This window comes from Homalodisca vitripennis, chromosome X (assembly GCF_021130785.1).
Source record: "Homalodisca vitripennis isolate AUS2020 chromosome X, UT_GWSS_2.1, whole genome shotgun sequence".
Classification (NCBI taxonomy): domain Eukaryota; kingdom Metazoa; phylum Arthropoda; class Insecta; order Hemiptera; family Cicadellidae; genus Homalodisca; species Homalodisca vitripennis.
The window spans coordinates 10,237,091-10,257,686 of record NC_060215.1 but is presented as its reverse complement, the minus strand read 5'-3'; the positions used below and the strand labels follow the sequence as shown (position 1 = coordinate 10,257,686).

Sequence of the window (20,596 nt, the reverse complement as noted above, 5' to 3'; positions counted from 1 at the left end):
TATTGACCGATCTCAAAGTGGTTGACCGATCTCATAATTTTATGATTGAAGCTCCAATTAGTTTACATTTGAAAAGTTCTCCTTTCATCCCTCAGGATATGATTTTAAAACCAGCAACGGTAAGCAGTTGTAGACTTTTCTACTTGTCCTTTATTCATATTGTTTTTTTTTTCTTTAACTCTCATATTTATTGGTCTTTTTGTTCCCTAATATATCACAAGAATGTGTTATACTGTAAATACAGTTTTTTTAATCTTGGGTACCATTTTTATATTTGGTTCTTATAAAACACTCAAGAGTATTTTGTGTTCCTCAAGCGATTCTAATGTTACAATCTTCTCAGTTCATGCCTTGATTATGAATCCTTCTGATAAGATAAACTTTTTAATGCTATAAATTGTTTCCGTTTGAAATCCCTCGACGTATGTGCCACAGAGCGGCTAACGCTAGGAACACACCATTAGTGAAGTGTCGTAGAACTAGTGCAGCACCCACAGTTTAGAATATTGTTTCAGAGGCCTAAAACAAGCAATGGCTCTAAAGCACCACCAAGAAGCCCAGAACGTTTGCGGGTAGGTGAGGGGTTAGGAGGAGGGAGGGACTACTGGGTGAAGCGATGGTTGTGACTCTGGTAGCGGGTACGAGAACCACGTAAAACCGCGTACACTGGCTGTACCCGTCCTGTAGGGATGATATATCTTCTCAGAAGGATTCTTAATCAAAGATTTTGTTTAGACTTTGGAAAGTTTTTTCACCACACAGTGTTTAATTTTAATTTTTTTTTAGTATGCTTAACTTTATGTCTTAAGTCTTTTTGACACCTGAGGAAGAGAATGGATTCCAATCTTGAGAATGTAGTGTTCTATTTTTGTGACGTATAATAGTGGCAAAAATCTGTTACGTTACAGTCCAATCTTGATAATCCGACAGATATGGGACTAGCACACTGTCGGATTACCAAGGGTGCCATTTACACAATGCTTAAATTATCTACAATCAATAAGAAATGTGAAAATAAGCAAACACTCTACTGTAAGAACAAATATTTTTATTCTACGTACCTTATTGTAGTAGAATGAACAAACTGTGCCTACATAATACATAAGTGAAAACTCTCAAAATACCATCTTTACCCTTTAAAAAATCAAAAACAGATTTTTGCTCCTTCTTACTTAAAGATTCTGTACACTTGTACACTACTACAGTAGCCTGCCTGAGTGCCAGCGCCGACTGCCGATAGCCTTTTTCGAGCGTATCGGACTACCAAACGTGTCGCACTGGCAAATGTTGGATTATCAAGATTGGACTTCACTTTAGTTAAATGTTTGGGATTACTTTTTTGTTAAAAATTAGAAACTCAATCATAAGATTTACTATTGTTCCTTTACTTCCTTTTTGATATGACTTGGCTTTTCTATATCGGTTCATGAGAGATAAAAACTGCTTACAGTTTGTTTTTTTTAACTTTCTCTACAATATTTTCTTATATTATGATGTTTTAATAAATTTTTTGTAGAGCAGAGGTTTTATAATGTAAATCAACAGTTTTTTGTATTGTAATATTATACTTGTTTAGGACCAAGTAGTAGTCATAAAGTTGACATTAAAAACTTTTAGATCTCTACGCTAAGTGCATTAATAAATATTGAAATAATGTAATAAAAGTAGGATGAAGTTTAGTTTAGTTGCCATTCCTAATAAAATTTTTCTTTTTTAAATCATATTTTGAGCCCAAACAATGCCTTGTTAACGTCATAGGAATGTTTGCTTGTGCTCATTCCGTTAATACTCATACAGCTGGAATATTGTTCATTTTAAGTGAACATTATTGGTCGCTTTAACAAGTTGAAGTTTTATGACTTAAGAAGTAATTTCTGTGATGTTATTGACGTTTTAATTACAAAAATATTACAACAATAACATATATAAAAGTGTATTATGTTTTATTTTTCAATATACAAGAGAACTGTGTGGGTACATAAAATATGTAGTATTCAGTACAGATATGTAAAATTTAACCAAAACTATTCTAAAAGCTATATTTATGCTCTAGTATATTATATTGTATGTTGATTTGCAATATTAAACAGTTCTAGTGTAAAAAGTGAATATATATTTCAATGTAGGGTGCTTACTGGTACTGAAAGCCCTAAGCACTGTTTTAAATATAGGAAACCCTACGTATTTGTTTAAGTAATAATTAAACTTAATTCAAATATTTGAATGTCCGTTTGTTTTAAAAAATCATCAAAACAAAGTGTAAGTTCACAGTGTTAAATTTGAATTCTAGATTTAAACAGTTGTGTGTTTTCTCCAAGAATTGTATTGTGTTATTGTTCAGCCCGATTTGGTCATTAATGTAGAATGTTTTTTTTTAATTCATGAAAAAAATTTGTTTTATAATGTTCTTAAAAACTTGTAAATTTGATCTGCTACTTCAGTTTATAGCTGAGATGGTGATTTAAACTTATGTTTATGTTTAGTTGTGAATCCCTTCACATTTACACATTTAACTGAGCTCTGTAAGCATGTGAAACGTGTTGTGTAAGTTACTGTGTTATCGCTATTATGCTGAGAAATAAGTTATACGATATTAGATTTTTGTGTTAAGTTGTAGTAATATATAACTTACAAGTAAATTTTCATGTTAAAACCAAAGTTTTATGATGGCATTTTCCTGAAATATACTAGTATTTACTACAGCTCAAAAAATCCCTTATATTGCATAGCACTTAACATTTTAAATAAAATTCCAAATAAAAAAATTACTGTCTTTTAATTTGTTAGTTTGTAAGGACTGAGTGTACAATGCCCTAATACATGGCTTGATGCTGGAGGTAGGTATATACAAAGTTTTTTGTAGCTTTTCCATCATTACAATTTAAAATTAATATTGTTTGCCCCACAAAGTGGCATCTAAATTTTTTTTAATGGGCAAAGTTTGAATTTTCCTTGTTGTTTGAGCAACATTTCAAGTTTCTGGCTTGTCAAGAAGTGCTTTGTGTAATTTGTAGTGTTAACGTCTTGGTTTATACTGTAAGAAATGTAATGTGACATTATATTAATGCAAAATATAATTTCCTCCCATTGGAAATGCAAATTGAATGTACATCTTGTAATTGTGACTATAAAAGCTTTTACTGTTCAATTGTTCAGTGAGCTGTACTGCAAACACCTGCTACAGCTTTAGTTTTCATAATAAACAGCAGTGTTACATGATATCGTTGTTCTCAGGTACCACATTGAACTGGTGAAACTGCTAGCCTGCTGTACCATGGGTAAAAATGTCTACACAGAGATCAAATGTCATAGTCTCCTTCCATTGGATGACATCGTGGTCATGGTGTCCCACCCAGACTGTATCCCGGAGGTATATCTAGCCTATCTTATTCTTGATTCTCACACAAAAATATTTATATTAGGATCTTACAAGGTTTTTTTATGAAATCAGTCAGTTAACACCTTGACTGCATTACTGGAACTGTGTTGCATGAACATTAATGGGTGCTTAACAAGGAGCCGATTTAACTGTGGAGCACTTGAGGTTAGTTTGAGGAAACTGTTACAACCTTGTTGCCAATACAGCGAGTCAGTAGGAGTCTAGTAGAATCAGTCAGTTAACACCTTGACTGCATTACTGGAACTGTGTTGCATGAACATTAATGGGTGCTTAACAAGGAGCCGATTTAACTGTGGAGCACTTGAGGTTAGTTTGAGGAAACTGTTACAACCTTGTTGCCAATACAGCGAGTCAGTAGGAGTCTAGTAGAATCAGTCAGTTAACACCTTGACTGCATTACTGGAACTGTGTTGCATGAACATTAATGGGTGCTTAACAAGGAGCCGATTTAACTGTGGAGCACTTGAGGTTAGTTTGAGAGAACTGTTACAACCTTGTTGCCAATACAGCGAGTCAGTAGGAGTCTAGTAGAATCAGTCAGTTAACACCTTGACTGCATTACTGGAACTGTGTTGCATGAACATTAATGGGTGCTTAACAAGGAGCCGATTTAACTGTGGAGCACTTGAGGTTAGTTTGAGAGAACTGTTACAACCTTGTTGCCAATACAGCGAGTCAGTAGGAGTCTAGTAGAATCAGTCAGTTAACACCTTGACTGCATTACTGGAACTGTGTTGCATGAACATTAATGGGTGCTTAACAAGGAGCCGATTTAACTGTGGAGCACTTGAGGTTAGTTTGAGGAAACTGTTACAACCTTGTTGCCAATACAGCGAGTCAGTAGGAGTCTAGTAGAATCAGTCAGTTAACACCTTGACTGCATTACTGGAACTGTGTTGCATGAACATTAATGGGTGCTTAACAAGGAGCCGATTTAACTGTGGAGCACTTGAGGTTAGTTTGAGAGAACTGTTACAACCTTGTTGCCAATACAGCGAGTCAGTAGGAGTCTAGTAGAATCAGTCAGTTAACACCTTGACTGCATTACTGGAACTGTGTTGCATGAACATTAATGGGTGCTTAACAAGGAGCCGATTTAACTGTGGAGCACTTGAGGTTAGTTTGAGGAAACTGTTACAACCTTGTTGCCAATACAGCGAGTCAGTAGGAGTCTAGTAGAATCAGTCAGTTAACACCTTGACTGCATTACTGGAACTGTGTTGCATGAACATTAATGGGTGCTTAACAAGGAGCCGATTTAACTGTGGAGCACTTGAGGTTAGTTTGAGGAAACTGTTACAACCTTGTTGCCAATACAGCGAGTCAGTAGGAGTCTAGTAGAATCAGTCAGTTAACACCTTGACTGCATTACTGGAACTGTGTTGCATGAACATTAATGGGTGCTTAACAAGGAGCCGATTTAACTGTGGAGCACTTGAGGTTAGTTTGAGAGAAACTGTTACAACCTTGTTGCCAATACAGCGAGTCAGTAGGAGTCTAGTAGAATCAGTCAGTTAACACCTTGACTGCATTACTGGAACTGTGTTGCATGAACATTAATGGGTGCTTAACAAGGAGCCGATTTAACTGTGGAGCACTTGAGGTTAGTTTGAGAGAACTGTTACAACCTTGTTGCCAATACAGCGAGTCAGTAGGAGTCTAGTAGAATCAGTCAGTTAACACCTTGACTGCATTACTGGAACTGTGTTGCATGAACATTAATGGGTGCTTAACAAGGAGCCGATTTAACTGTGGAGCACTTGAGGTTAGTTTGAGAGAACTGTTACAACCTTGTTGCCAATACAGCGAGTCAGTAGGAGTCTAGTAGAATCAGTCAAGTAATAATAATAATAAAAGCATTGTCGAAAACTTTTCAATTTACACTGCTTTACAAAAGTACTGTAGTCTTTAGAAGTTAAATCCTTAAACTAATATTATAAAAATAAAATAAAAATAATTGCCTATAATACTATAGACTGAATAATTGCATAACATAATTCAGAACCATTTACTATTATAATAAAAACTAAAAGTTACAAGCAAAAATAGATTAATAATTAATTATAAAATGCAAAACAAAATACTTATACAGTATAAATAACAATAAATATTGGCATAAAAATAAATTTACCTAACGACTGTAATTTCCCTTTAAAGTACACCTAAACTTTTTTGGGTACATGGGAGGTCATTGTACAAAGTAGGTCCAAAGTAATTGAACCCTCTCTTGCCAATTTCGAGACGAATCCTAGGAAACTGAAGCATGTTGTGTTGGTATATAGAACGCTCCTTAACCTCACCCCGGATTCACTGTTCCGGTATGATTTAAACCAGTTCAATGAAACTCGTATAATTCTTAGATTTTCTAATGTTCTAGTAAGCGTACTATGACAGCCCCTGTCAAACGTCTTACTGAGGTTTATAAAGCTACCCACAGACAGCATGGTCACCCTGGTCTATGGCATCTAAAATGTGATGTCTTTTATAATAGATAAAATGATTTCAGGTAAAAGAGGCTTACACAAATTTCCTAAACCACTGCTACATTGACACAGAAGTTGAGATGAAGGAGATCTACACGTCTAACCATATGTGGAGTCTGTTCGAAAAGAGTTTTCTGGTGGACATGGGAATGGTGGCTAATGTGACACATGATCGCCAACACGCTGACCTAGCCATGGAGAGTTACGTCACCAACAGCGTCATGGCCATCATCAATACTTTCTTCAACAGTCCATTCTCAGACCAGAGCACCACGGTGCAGGTAAAACCTTCAATTCATGTTTATCACAAATTAATTAAAAGTAAAGGTTTTACACTCATATTAGCCCTTATAACATCACAGACGCTGTATGGCGCATAGACAAACTATGTCCAAACGGCAAAGACGCGGTACGGCGCATCGACACAAAACTGCGTCTATAGCAAATTTAAGTTCCTTTTAAATCCGATCAATGTCACTAACGGTATGCGTCAACCATGTGTGTGTGGGTTATTGACCTATGTCAAGCGTCAAAATATAGCTGTCGCGTTACATTGTTTGAAACAATAGACGCAGTGTCTAGACACTCTACCCGCCACACAGCACAGACGCCGTACAGCGCGCGCGCTTTTGTTTGCAGTTTGGCTTCAGGTAGTGAGTGTCTAACCATCGCTGAGTCGGTTTCCTTCGTCGTGTTTTCTGTTTATATGGTTTTTATTTATTTTTAATTTTATTATATAAAATTTATTATAAATATAATTTATTTTAATTATATTTATATAATTGTCTGGTAATGTTTATAGTTTAGCTAATAAAATTTTGTGTGCCTTTTATTTTGACTTTATTTATATCTACAATTTAATGTCCCATAAATATATGTACGTACAAGATAATTTTAAAATTTTTACTTTTTTATACTTACCATAATTATAGAAAGTAAAAATAAAAATGAACTTTACACATTAAAAAATTTTTTTGTGAAAAATCCAGAATTTGTGAATTTTTAATTTGGTTCAGCATTTAAAAAAAAGTATTTACGATTCTCAAATTTCAAATTAATCGGCAGTACACAAATTACCAATCTCAAAAACGTGTTTTTATATCACTTTGTGTTTGAACTGTAAATACACATAACCTATTCAAAAAATTATGGTTTTGTAAATAATATTTTTCTAGCAGTTCATATTTTCTGTGTTTATGTTTGTGAAATGGTTTGGATCTGCAATGTATATGCGTGGAAATCAGCTGCTTGACAAGAAAGAACTTGTCTGTATTTTTCTCTTGGCTAGATACAGTAATACTAATATACCTGTATGTCCATATTTTTTTGCCGATTATAGGAATATTTCGGAAACCATATATTATAATCTACAAAACTAAAGTAGAAGGCAGGGGGTTATAATATTTGGAATTGGATTCAAGATTTGAAAATTCTGGATTTTCCCATCACAATTTACAAGTCCTGTTTTTCTGTCATATCATTAATTGTCAATAATGAACAAAGAATTTAATGGTTACAAAGTATTATAAGTAGTGTTGTTGCATTGTTGGTTCCAGACGCGTCAGCCCATCTTCGTTCAACTTCTGCAAGCTGCTTTCAGGGTGTCTCAGTGCAGTTGGCTCAACGCTTCCCAACAGTTTAATGTAGAAAACTGTATCAGAACTCTGTCAGAAGTCGGTAAGTAGAATTTATTCAGTTCAGTAGTCACTGGCTGTATCTCTGATCAAAGCATGCACCAGCTATAATTTGACTTTGCTGTTGTACATTTTGACTGGAGTATGGCCATTTTCAATAAATAGAAGTGGAATTAGTATTTTCATATTTTAAGAACCCTTTGTAAAAGATAATTGTTCTTGTTATTGTATTTTAAAATATTTGTATTTTTTATTGTGATTATTACATAGGACAGTAACATGCCAAGTGTGTTAGCTGTTACCTAGGGTTTTCAAGTTTCTTAACCCTTAAAGCGCTAATCTAAATTACTGTCAAACGCTAAGACATTAAAAAATATTTTTTTTTAAATTTCTCAATGCTAATTTTTGTTTCATATTCCTTGGTATTACCTTAATAAGAAAAAATAATAAACATGTAGTATTACATATTTTTTTAAATTTTGTACGCATGAAAACATTTGAATTTTGAATAAACTGCATTGCAGGATAATGTACATAGGAACACTATTTGACAGATTGCATTACATTTATACAGGTTATTTATAATGAGTAAATTGTAACTGAAATTTCTGTATAATTAGTACATAAAAATAAATAAGTTCAGTATAAGATTTTGAAATGTAATAATATGAAATTCAACATAAACTTATTCGTACGATAGCCTACAAGGGAAATGAAACAAATATTGTACTTATAAACCTTATTTATTTAGGATAAATAAACTGGACTTGTATGGTGAAACTGGTATAAAATACAAAACAAATAATTGAAAAAAATATTACACATAATATACCAAAAATGCGCTCATTTGTCAAAACTTGGATTATCTGGATTAGCCATTATAACAAAAAATTATACTAAATGTTAGTAAAAACAAACTAAAACACTATAAGAATAACAACGGACTGATTCAAAACACTTTGTTTAACAATATAACCAACATACGACCAACACACACGTAGTTAAACAGCTGAATGAAACGAACACGTCTGTAGGCGTATGCCGCGTCACAGGCCATACATAAAATGGCGGCGATTGCTTTCAACCCGAGTAGATACCGTTACAAAGTCCACCAACGGTAACAAAGCGTTTTGTCTAGTCCTGACAGTCGAAAGGAACATCGACCTGCTCTCTTACGGAAGTTTTAACAACTAATTCTTCGCCATTTCATAAGTAAAGCTATAGGCGTTAGCCGCATTGGATGGGTTAAAATCTATATACTGTAGTAAAAGAAAATACTTCAAATGATTAAGGGTCTGACAGGGCTTTCTTAAATTGTGTTGGTTTCCATTTGTTTGTCCGTCTATGCATTAACTCTTTACAGAAACTTCCTAGAGCCTTGAAATTTGGTACATTACGTCCTCTTAGTCCAGGAAAGAAACCTGTAGATGTTGGAATCAGTTTTCGGGCAGCCTGTCTGTCTGTGCGATAATTCTTGATTGAAAAGTCCTAGAAACTTGAAACTCATTACGTAGGTTTCTCTTAGTTCAGGAAAGAAACCTGTAGATGTTGGAATCAGTTTTCGGGCAGCCTGTCTGTGCGATAATTCTTGATTGAAAAGTCCTAGAAACTTGAAACTCATTACGTAGGTTTCTCTTAGTTCAGGAAAGAAACCTGTAGATGTTGGAATCAGTTTTCGGGCAGCCTGTCTGTGCGATAATTCTTGATTGAAAAGTCCTAGAAACTTGAAACTCATTATGTAGGTTTCTCTTAGTTCAGGAAAGAAACCTGTAGATGTTGGAATCAGTTTTCGGGCAGCCTGTCTATCTGTGCGATAATTCTTGATTGAAAAGTCCTAGAAACTTGAAACTCATTATGTAGGTTTCTCTTAGTCCAGGAAAGAAACCTGTAGATGTTGGAATCAGTTTTCGGGCAGCCTGTCTGTCTGCGATAATTCTTGATTGAAAAGTCCTAGAAACTTGAAACTCATTATGTAGGTTTCTCTTAGTCCACGAAAGAAACCTGTAGATGTTGGAATCAGTTTTCGGGCAGCCTGTCTATCTGTGCGATAATTCTTGATTGAAAAGTCCTAGAAACTTGAAACTCATTATGTAGGTTTCTCTTAGTCCAGGAAAGAAACCTGTAGATGTTGGAATCAGTTTTCGGGCAGCCTGTCTGTCTGCGATAATTCTTGATTGAAAAGTCCTAGAAACTTGAAACTCATTACGCAGGTTTCTCTTAGTCCACGAAAGAAACCTGTAGATGTTGGAATCAGTTTTCGGGCAGCCATCTGTCAGTGCGATAATTCTTGATTGAAAAGTCCTAGAAACATGAAACTCATTATGTAGGTTTCTCTTAGTCCAGGAAAGAAACCTGTAGATGTTGGAATCAGTTTTCGGGCAGCCTGTCTGTCTGCGATAATTCTTGATTGAAAAGTCCTAGAAACTTGAAACTCATTACGCAGGTTTCTCTTAGTCCACGAAAGAAACCTGTAGATGTTGGAATCAGTTTTCGGGCAGCCATCTGTCAGTGCGATAATTCTTGATTGAAAAGTCCTAGAAACTTGAAACTCATTACGTACGTTTCTCTTGGTCCAAGAAAGAACTCTGATTTTGAGATCTAAAACTAAAAGAGCAGTCCCTCCATCAGTGTGATAATTTCCGTTCCTGTTTGTCGTGTCCTTTGATACTATTTTGTTTCAGTTAAGTTTTGTCTAATTTCAAGTTAAATGTACTGTACTAAAGACTGAATAGTATTAGATCTTTCCAAAATTAACTATAGTGTTGCTGTTCGGAATCAGCTGTAACACAAACACTTTTTATGTGAGATTTTTTATTGTTTAAAGCCTTTTTACAATCATTTAAAACATTTTTCATATGAGTTTTGATAATGTTAATGAAGTCAAGCTGAAAGTCAGTAATACATTGTACTATATAAAACTGTGGTGACAAGGAAACCTCTTAAGTTTAGTATTTTAGACGTACATTTTTAAACAGTTCCTTAATTCTTTTGTAACTGATGTTTATTTTAACCACCTCGAGTAGTTGCCAAGTGAATTGTTGACCGACTTGTACACAGCATAGAAATAAAGTTAGTAAGAGTTGTTAACAAATTTTGATAGTACTGAAGTTTTGAAATGAAATGAAACTAAAACTCTATTAAGTTATGTGCTTGTAGCTAAGAACCGCTCCATAGCCATCCCCTCGGACCTGGAGGGCCAGGTGGCGTCCATGTTCAACAAGTCCTCCAAGTTGTCTCGCCAGACAAGCAAGTGGCTGCAGGCCGCCAAGGTTCCAAAAATGGAGCGTTCGCAGTCGCAGGTATTCACTTATAGGGTTCATTTAGTATTTATGGATAGATTTCACTACCTTGTAGAAATATGTGCAGCATCCATCATTAATGATCTGACAGTATAGGCTTTGTTACTGTATCTCTATATCATACTTCTGATAGTGATGTCTCTGTCCTCTTATCAAGCTTCAGGAAGTATTTAATATATGTTATCATTTAAATCTTCATTTGATTCTTTGAGTAGGTTATAATATAACCTTTTTAAAAGTCAATATTTCTGGATTCAAACTCTGTCTATGGGTTATCTTCGGTTACAGATGAAATTTTAAAACCATCTTTAAAGGGTGGAAGTTGCATTGATTACTTTATACCACGGTTAGATAAAAATTTCTACAGTTTTAAAACCTTTGATTATTTTATTTAGAACATGTATCCCACTACTTTGCGTTACTGCTGTCGCTAGAGCTTGATGTGCCTGAAATCTATTGATAAAAATATTCATGTAGGCCAGTATAAATTAAGAAGCAATTTCTTATCCGTTTTGATAGGTTGAAAAGTTGAAAGTTGATAGTTGACAAATAATAATTCATTTAAAATGTATAACCAAGACCCTACTAATGATAAGGTGAGGTGTTTCCTTGATAAGTTCTTATCTTTTATTGACATAGATAATCCTTTGAAAAATTAATATCAATGGAAAAAATATATATAATATATACAGTATGGTAAAAAAGTCCCGGAACGGTTTAATATATTTTTTACCAATATAGATAAAGTAATGAGACTTGGTATATCAATAATAGCCATAAATGTCTAGTTTTTTAAGGTATTAAAACTTTTTTATCCCTTATGGGGGACGGCCCACGAGGAGTCAGACAAAATTCTTAAATAGCAGCATAGATCGAGTTTTATATCAAATTAAAGGTCTTAGTTAGTAGAACACATTGCCGCAAACCGAACCTCAAAAGGTTCACTCTAACTGAAATGGCGGCGTTTTAAAGCTATTCGTCATTTATCCAAATAAGTCATTCTCTTACATTAAGATAACATTAATTTAATAATTAGAATTGAAAATTTAGTACTTACAGTTATAAAAAGTGTTCAAAATGTTGTCCAAGTTTCTCTTGGCAATAGCCCAATCTGTGGTAGAAGCCTTCAATAACTTTTTGAATCATCTCAGGAGGTATTTGATGAGTTTCCTCTGTTATGCGGTGAATTAGTTCTTCTGTGTTGGCAGGCTTAGTTAAAAAACCCTTTTGTTTTAAATAACCCCATAAAAAGAAATCAAGAGGATTTAGATCAGGTGATCTACACATCGCCATGAAGTGTAAAGGTAGCTTCGTCTGAAAATACAACTTTTGCTAAGAAATTTCGATCTTGTACATATCTATTCATCATTGTCTCACAAAATTCCACTCTTCTGTCAAAATCGTCTTCCGAAAGCTCCTGGACCAATCTGACCTTATACGGATAATAGTGGTTTTGTTTTAAAACGTTTAACACTGAAACATGGCTTATTCCGTGATTAGTTGCTGCAGTTCTTGTTGATGTGTGTGGCTCTTCGATGAAACTTCATAATACTTCTATGGATGTATTTTCGTCAGTAGCAGATAAAGGTCTACCACTTCTTGGACGGTCTTTAACATTGCCGGTATCTAGAAATCGTTGGACTGTTCTACAGACGGTAGACTTTGATATTGGTGGCCGGTCCGGAAATGTGTCATTAAATAAATGCACAACTTCGTCATATGATCGTACACGGTCACCATACCCCCTCATCATAAGCAGGTTTATTCTCTCAGTCTGTCAGAGACATCCCTATCACAAGATTCACAACTAGTCACTGTTAACAATTAAATTAAACCCAATCTACACTTTACAAATCTTAACTTAAGATCGACTTTGTAACAGCTCATGAGGAAAATTAAGTTTCCTGTCTAAACGCATTCTACCCTCAGAATGATAAGATACACAGTTAAGGACCCTGCAGTTGGACTTTCAACAGGAATGTCAAAAACAACTTTCACTGAATAAAAAGGATGTAAACACTAATGAGTTTTCAAGACCAATACACTATCCCGGAAATCCCATTGTTGCAATGAATGTTGCCAACACAGAAGAACTAATTCATCGCATCACAGATGAACTAATTCATCGCATCACAGATAAATGACGAATAACTTTAAAAAGCCGCCATTTCAGTTAGAGTGAACCTTTTGAGGTTCGGTTTGCGGCAATGTGTTCTACTAACTAAGACCTTTAATTTGATATAAAACTCGATCTATGCTGCTATTTAAGAATTTTGTCTAACTCCTCGTGGGCCGTCCCCCATAAGGGATAAAAAAAGTTTTAATACCTTAAAAAACTAGACATTTATGGCTATTATTGATATACCAAGTCTCATTACTTTATCTATATTGGTAAAAAATATATTAAACTGTTCCGGGACTTTTTTACCATATTGTATATATATTGGTTTACAGCAGAATTAGTTGTAATGAAAAATATGTGATCTATATTATTTAACTAAGCATACAGCTAATAATATTGCAAGACTATAATATTCTTGGTTTAAAGTTTGTTTTTGGTGATGGAAGGTTTGAAAAGATGTATATTTCGAGGATTGAAATCTATTCTGTACATCAGGTTAGAAGTCAATTATTACATGAATGATAGAATATACAGCATTGGACCGTCACTAAAAAAAAATCAACATGTTCATGACAACATGTACCCCATCAGGTATACGCGATCTTTCCCAACTATTGTCATGTACCTGATCGGGTGCACAATTGCTTAATTTTTAAGGTTAATTAATGTTTTTAGGTACTCCTTGGGGTAAATGGAGAAACATTGAAATAACATATAAATGGTAAATAAATTGAAGTAATTTTTTTGCAAAATTACAAAACCTACATACATTTCTTGTTATACTTAGACGTTTAACATAAAAACATGATTTTTTTCCATTATTATTGAAAAATTCTGGAAGTAAACTGTCGTTGTGAATATGTTAACAAAAAAGAAGAAAAAGTAAGAGTTAAGACCAAATATAGAAGTAGGTGAAAAAATAAAGACCAATAATTTTATCTCATGAATCCACCACATTCAAAAACAAGTGCGGTAGGGGACATATGGTAGCTACAATGTTTTGATATTGGTGGATTATGTAGAAAGAGTAATTATAATAAAAGTAAGATCACCAAAAAGCAGTTTAAGCTGTTATGAACTATTTATTGGGAAACATTGTTAAAATTATCACTATTCATTATTTGGAGGTTCAAAAAAGAGTAAGTATTTATAGCAAAAAAAACTAAAGTTTGCTGGTATATGTACTGTGTTTTTGGCAATAGAGAGATTGACTGATTGATACAAGACTATAGATTTATGCAGTGCTCAATTTGAAGCGGAACACACTGGAACAGTGTTCTGGTACCTCTCTTTGAAAAAATAACTTTTGTGCACGGGAAGCTTTACACTGCAAATATGAAATGCAGGAATGAATAAAAACACTTTTTTAGACCTTATAGTCAAAATTTTCTGGAGGACGGCCTGGAGATGTTCCTTTCTCTTGGTAGATGTTCCATATTCCCAGATCCCAGGAGGTCACAGTAAACCTCATCAAGTGAATACTATACCAAATCCTGTCAAACATTTCTTTAAATCTGGTTTGTATGGCTTTAACGTTTTGCTGTGAGTAGCAACAATTAACTTGCAACTTATGTGAATTGCCGGTGAGATACGTGGTGTATAATGTTCGGTGTAGTGTAAAACTCCATTATGACAATTATTTCTCAAATAACTTAAAAGTAATACTTGTAACAGAAGAGACTACATAACTGTTCGGTTGTTTAGCTGATGCGCTTGGATCGAAGCATCATCGAGGGCTTGCAGGACATAGTCTTGCTGTTGGAGGATCAGTTGAAGCCTCTAGTTCAGTCTGAACTATCGTTGCTGGTGGACATCCTCTACCGACCAGAACTGCTCTTCCCTCTTGGCACTGAGGCCCGTAAACGTTGTGAGAGTGGAGGCTTCATTCGCAAGTAAGATAATAGTTTAAAAGTAAACTAATATTGTGTAATAAGTAAGAACCACTCGCGCATTGTTTTGAACCCTCTGATTGTTTGTTTTTATTTGCTACTCAATATTATTTCCCACTATATTAATAATTATATGTAATTAGTATATTAAAAAATAAAACCATTTCTTATTTTGATATCCTATAGCTTAGATTTATGGTTAAAATATTTCTTATTCTGTTACTTCTGTTTCAAACAAGTTGTTTGAAAACCACCTTCACTCAATCATTCTTGACAACCTAAACTGCAACTATTTGCATTTGAATCGTGTTACCGGATTCTAGGGATGGAAAATTCTAAAAATGTTGTTTCTGATTTTGAAATTAAAATGTTATACCCAATTCTAAATTACATTCTGATTCATTTTTACTATTAACAAGGTAATTAGATAACATATTTGTTTGGATATATATTCTTTTGGATTCCTGATTTTTATTTGTTTCCAAACACTCATTACTACAATTTCTCTTAAGAAAAATTGGAACTGGGAACCAACAGAAAATGTCAGTACAGCCATTTACATTTTTTGGTGATTTTAGTGCCTTTTACTGTGATTGTATGTTCTGAAGTAAACAAACAAAATTTATAAAAGTGATTATTTATAAACCAACCATTAATTAGTGTTTTTTGAAACTGCAATTGTTTGTGTTGTATGTATTGAATTGCTTTGTTCAAACCTCATTATATGCAACAAAAATACAATTTAGTGATCGGTGAATTGCATAATGCCAATCAGTGTATGCAATGCTTAGTGACACACCTAATCTTGGCAAATTCAGATGTTGAATCCAGAAAGAATTGTGTGTGAGTTTCAACTTTCGGCTTTAACACCTCATTACCCTGTGCATTCACAGTACAGGGGGTTGATACCGTATAGGTAACATTTATAAACTGATAATGGGTTAAACACATTTCAATTTAATCCTATTTGTTTGTAGGTTGATAAAGCACACAGAGAAACTTTTAGAAGAGAAAGAAGAGAAGCTCTGTGTGAAAGTACTGAGAACCCTACGAGAGATGATGGCAATAGATCTAGAATATGGTGAAAAAGTGAGTAACTTTTATTTTTTACTTAGATTTATCTGTAAATTGTTTTTTACTTATCTTCTTTTTTATTCAAGCATTTATATAGCACACATTTGGTTAGTATGTTGTATAATTTTGTAACTGAGTCAGGAAAATTAAATGGGTCTATCAATAGAACTATAAAGTATTGAATTTTTTAACATTATCTTCTGATATATTTGGGAGGGAGTGAGCTTGAAAATTTGGATTCCAGTGAGGTTTAGTATTGATTAAATTCTCACAATTAAGTATTAACTTAACATTTTTTCTGCAACGTGTAAAGTATCATGTCCTTGATTCTAACAAGTGGCCCATGTGGTGGGCAACGAGCATGTATTGTTATTGTCTCATTATCAACTGTTTCAAATAAAGTAATATACATGCTAGCTTAAACACCATAAATTCTTTATCTGAAATGTGGAATCTCCTCCATGGATTTTGTGGATTTGTTGTGCCAGTGCATATTTTCTATAACCATTGGCTCTAAAACTGTTTTCTGTTATTTACCTACTTCAAATATAATAGTTTCAAGTTGTCCATAAAAAGTTTCTGTTTCATTATAAATAATAGGACAGTAAATGAAATCAGCATGATACTGTAGGTACCACAGTAAGAGTCATGGTTCAGTAGAAACTATGTTTGTGCAACTTACAACTTAAACTATTTCAAGTACTAGAGTTTCTCACTGGCCAGTAGCTATTTCATTATATATTTAGAATTGTACTCAGTATTGTTTTTATTTAGAATTTTTTTTATTAAATTCAAAACAGATGAATCAAATCAGCTGATCACTCCAACATTCCTGAATGTGATGCCTGCTGTTGTTCATTATCATTCATTTCATTTTTACCTTGTATTTCATCATATTTAGTTACAAGTTATGTCTTAAAACATCACACTTTAGTCTGTTGTAAAAGTATATCTTACTGGATTAAATATTGTTTTACAGAACAAGTGCAAAATTTAGTGCCGCAGGTGTCATACACGGTTGTGTGTGTTAGGCTTAACCTAATTGTCAAAAGCGGAGGTTACTTTAGGGACAGACTCTGAGGACTATCAATAATGTATATGAATAATTATGCATCAGTTGTAGAGGTGTGTGGTTGTATGTGTTTACTGATGTTTATTATTTACTGTAATTAATGAACTTGTGAGTACTTTTTGTAATTATAGTTCATGATTCGAAAATAATTACAAAATAGTATACATTTACAGACACTTCAATTACAGTGTATATAATCACTGTGTTTAAATTTATGCTTAAAGTAATATTATAGTCAAAGTTCAATACCGTAACATTGTAATTTGACCTTTTATTGTATTAAATACAATAGTAGCGTAGGGTAGGCCTTTGTCTATTCGGTTGTCTATTGTTTCTGCTCCTATCTCACCGAGCCTGAACTGTACAAATTAGGCACATGTATAAGGAAGTATTTTGCTAAAGGTTCCCAAAATTTAAAATCAAAGTATTTGAGAAGAAGAAGACATAAATATTAATAATACTGGTACAGTGATGGAACAGTGTAGTATAAAACTAGAGTTAGTGTTAGTGAACTGAAGTACTCGTATATTGTTTATCCAATGCGTGCTGGACAGGCAGAACCCAGCTCTCCCTCTGAGGAGACCAGCCCTCAGGAAGAGTCACAAATCATGACGGTAACTCCTTCTTACCTAATGCCTGTTCTGCTCTCACTCTTCACTCTTCTATCTCTGTCTTTCCCTCACCTATTCTGTGTTCAGGGCTTCCTCGGTCGAGACCAAAATACAAGTATTTTTAATTTAGTGTCACGAAATTTAGTTGTCATTGTTTTGCTTAGTTACCTACAATGTCTAGTTCATCTTTATTATTACGTTTTGAGATTAAATTGAGTCATGAAGTAAAAGTAGACTAAGGATACGTTTTAAGAAAGCCAAAGGTGGGAGCAAGGCCAGTTGTACCAGGAGCACTGAGTTATGTGGCTCACTATTCGTTTTGGTAGCGAAATCATTATTGACTGATATATGTTTTTGGTTCTCTGACTGATTGAAACCTACTTAAGTAAGTGAGGAGTTGAGGGGTATTCACACTGAATTTACCAACCCTGGAGACTACATTTGGCCATTTTTTGTCTGGACTCTTGATAATATTAGACAAAGAAGTGGGTGGAAAAATTTGAAAGTGTGACTTCATCTGCAACAGTCATTAAACTTGATTGTTCTTTTAGAAAAGTTTCCACTGTGTGTCCACTGGTGCTTAAGATTACCCTCAATTAAGCTATCCTGATTTCAGTGTGAAATCGGATTTTGAATCTTTAATTAAATTAATCCTTGATGTTCAAATTTTGAATCCTAATAGCATTTAAGCCAAAATTTGATTCAATTGAAATCATCAACAAATTTATTTCTGCTATTTTTAAACTTTAGAGACCACCTGATAACATAAAAAGTAATCCAAGAATACTATTCTACTTCAAGGAATTTGCAGAGGTTCAGAGAAATGGGTATATTTTAAGAACTATTCAAATCCTACCTTCTACTTTAATGTGATAGATTAAATATGTGGGCTTTTAGAATATATATGCCTCTTACCTGAAAATCTTATTTTTAATCTGTAAAAAGTTATGAAACACACATAACATCGGTATAGGTTTCATAGATACGTGACACCTTGTGATATATGACCCTCAGAAATGTTCTGATGCTCCTTTTTTGGCAACTGGCTTTGGCACCTAGTGGCAGTTACTTTCCTAGCTGTAGTGTGCTGTGACTAAATTATACTGCATATATTGTGCTACACCACCTTGGAGTGGTCAGAGCGGAGTGACCAAGGCTTCCTTAACACATCCTCTCTTTTAAAAATTATGCATTATTACTGTTTTAAGATTGCATAAACTTTATAAAAAGTACAGTTAAATAGTAACAGATTGTTTGGATGTTATCTAAATGAAAGAAAACATTTAAAATAAATTGAGTAATAACTTGATTTCAACTAATCATTTAGGTAAATAAACGTTGGTCATATGATGGTCCGAAGAAGCCCATAGCTTGCATACCCCAAATTTACAAGACTCAACTTCTTACTCTCTTTCTCTTTCTAATTGCAGACGAATGCCAATCTCTGTTTCTGATTGCAGACGGGCGACAATCTCTCCGTCTTTAAATATTTCAACCTAACTGTTGTAGCACTCACGAATATTTGTCATGTTCCTCGATGTGTATGTTAACAAATTTTCATTTAGTGCATTTATGTGATAATTGTTCTGTTGTTTCTTGACCAGATATTGTTTATGATGTATATGTGTAAATTAAAATGTTTTGAAATTTTATGATGCATCCTCTGCTTTTAGTTCAATGTACGTACGAGTGTGCTTGGTACTTATTATTAACATTAAACGCTGATGTTACTTACGAGATAGGGTTGTATATTATATTTCTAGTTACTCAGACAAAGGATGCAATGTTACCACGGATACGTATGGGGTTTAATATTTACATTTTATTGATTTAATGTACATTTATTAGAGATATGTACAGATTACAATCCTTGATTCTAATAAAACTAAATTTTAGTAGTGTTACTGTTTTCTGATTTCTGTAATGTTTTATTTTTACTCAACTTTGATTTTTTATACAGGTATATATTTTTAAAGAAGAGATGTAAGATCTATTTATAAAGGCCTTGTCACAAAACCTGCTGGTTATTTAGCTATAAAACAGGATTGGTGTAATGACACAAGTGTTTATAGCAGAGAAATGTTGCCATTTATCAATTATTATAGCTTCCCAGTCTAAACATCTGTTACTTATCCTGTTGAAGTATATTGCACAAACGTATTGTCAGGGCTGGTTGATTAATGTATTCTGTAACAAAAAAGGACTCAGTGTTGCTTTCTGTTGTACCTCTTAAAAACAACTTTACAGGGTTATCAATAGGTTCTTTCCCTTCTAGTTTTTGAACAATCACAGACAGAAAATAGCAAGTAGGCCTTTTTTAAATCAACAGAACCTACTTTTTTGCACAATCAATACTTCGAGAGATGCCTCCCATAAGATGGTGTGCACCCAATTCCTAATGTTCAAATGATAAAGCCTCCCCTCCCACTTTGTGGTACTTCATTGGAAAATGAAAAACTAAGAATTCAGTCATAAGCCGGAAGTCTTATCTTTTCCAATGCACAAGAACAATTGTGCTTGCAAACCTGAACATTTTCACTCTAAGTTTATATCTTTCTAAATGTGAAGATAGCTATTATAAATAAATAATGTAGTACATAAATAAATATACATACATATGGCTTGTGACAAAAGTTTTAGTTCTCTTTCCAATGGTGTAATAGTGGTTGCTGTTTGAAAAATGTACATTGGGACACACCATCATGAGTATACCCTTATCGCTTCGAATGTGTCAGTAAGTGAGTTCTATTGATGTAGAAGTATTCCTCAAGTTTTCTTTTTATATCTGACAGTGCTGAAAAGTCACTAGGGAAAAGTGGCAATTTTTATTAACCTTATTTATAACCCACAGCCTATAACATTGTACTAATTATTATTTGCAATTCCACCACTTCTCTCTTTTGCTTTCACCACTTAAATAGACACTAATCTTATTCATTTCCAGGCTGGCTTCACTACAGCTAACAAAAATATCACAAAGTGCTAAATATGACAATTTGTAGGGGTTTTCCA

General features: G+C 33.9%; 1 protein-coding gene across 11 annotated transcripts in view; it reads left to right on the top strand.

The window, feature by feature from the left end:
• LOC124368672 (inositol 1,4,5-trisphosphate receptor) overlaps nt 1–20,596 on the top strand; it is a 152,811-nt gene that overhangs the window by 80,547 nt on the left and 51,668 nt on the right. For 8 of the 11 annotated variants that reach the window (XM_046825948.1, XM_046825942.1, XM_046825944.1 and 5 more), the window contains 7 exons: nt 3,235–3,370; nt 5,907–6,164; nt 7,440–7,560; nt 10,674–10,816; nt 14,643–14,830; nt 15,805–15,916; nt 17,528–17,587. In XM_046825948.1, coding sequence (XP_046681904.1) covers nt 3,235–3,370; nt 5,907–6,164; nt 7,440–7,560; nt 10,674–10,816; nt 14,643–14,830; nt 15,805–15,916; nt 17,528–17,587 — 1,018 coding nt within the window. The remainder of the gene's footprint in view (nt 1–3,234; nt 3,371–5,906; nt 6,165–7,439; nt 7,561–10,673; nt 10,817–14,642; nt 14,831–15,804; nt 15,917–17,527; nt 17,588–20,596) is intronic. The other 3 variants (XM_046825951.1, XM_046825950.1, XM_046825953.1) reach the window with 1 other exon arrangement.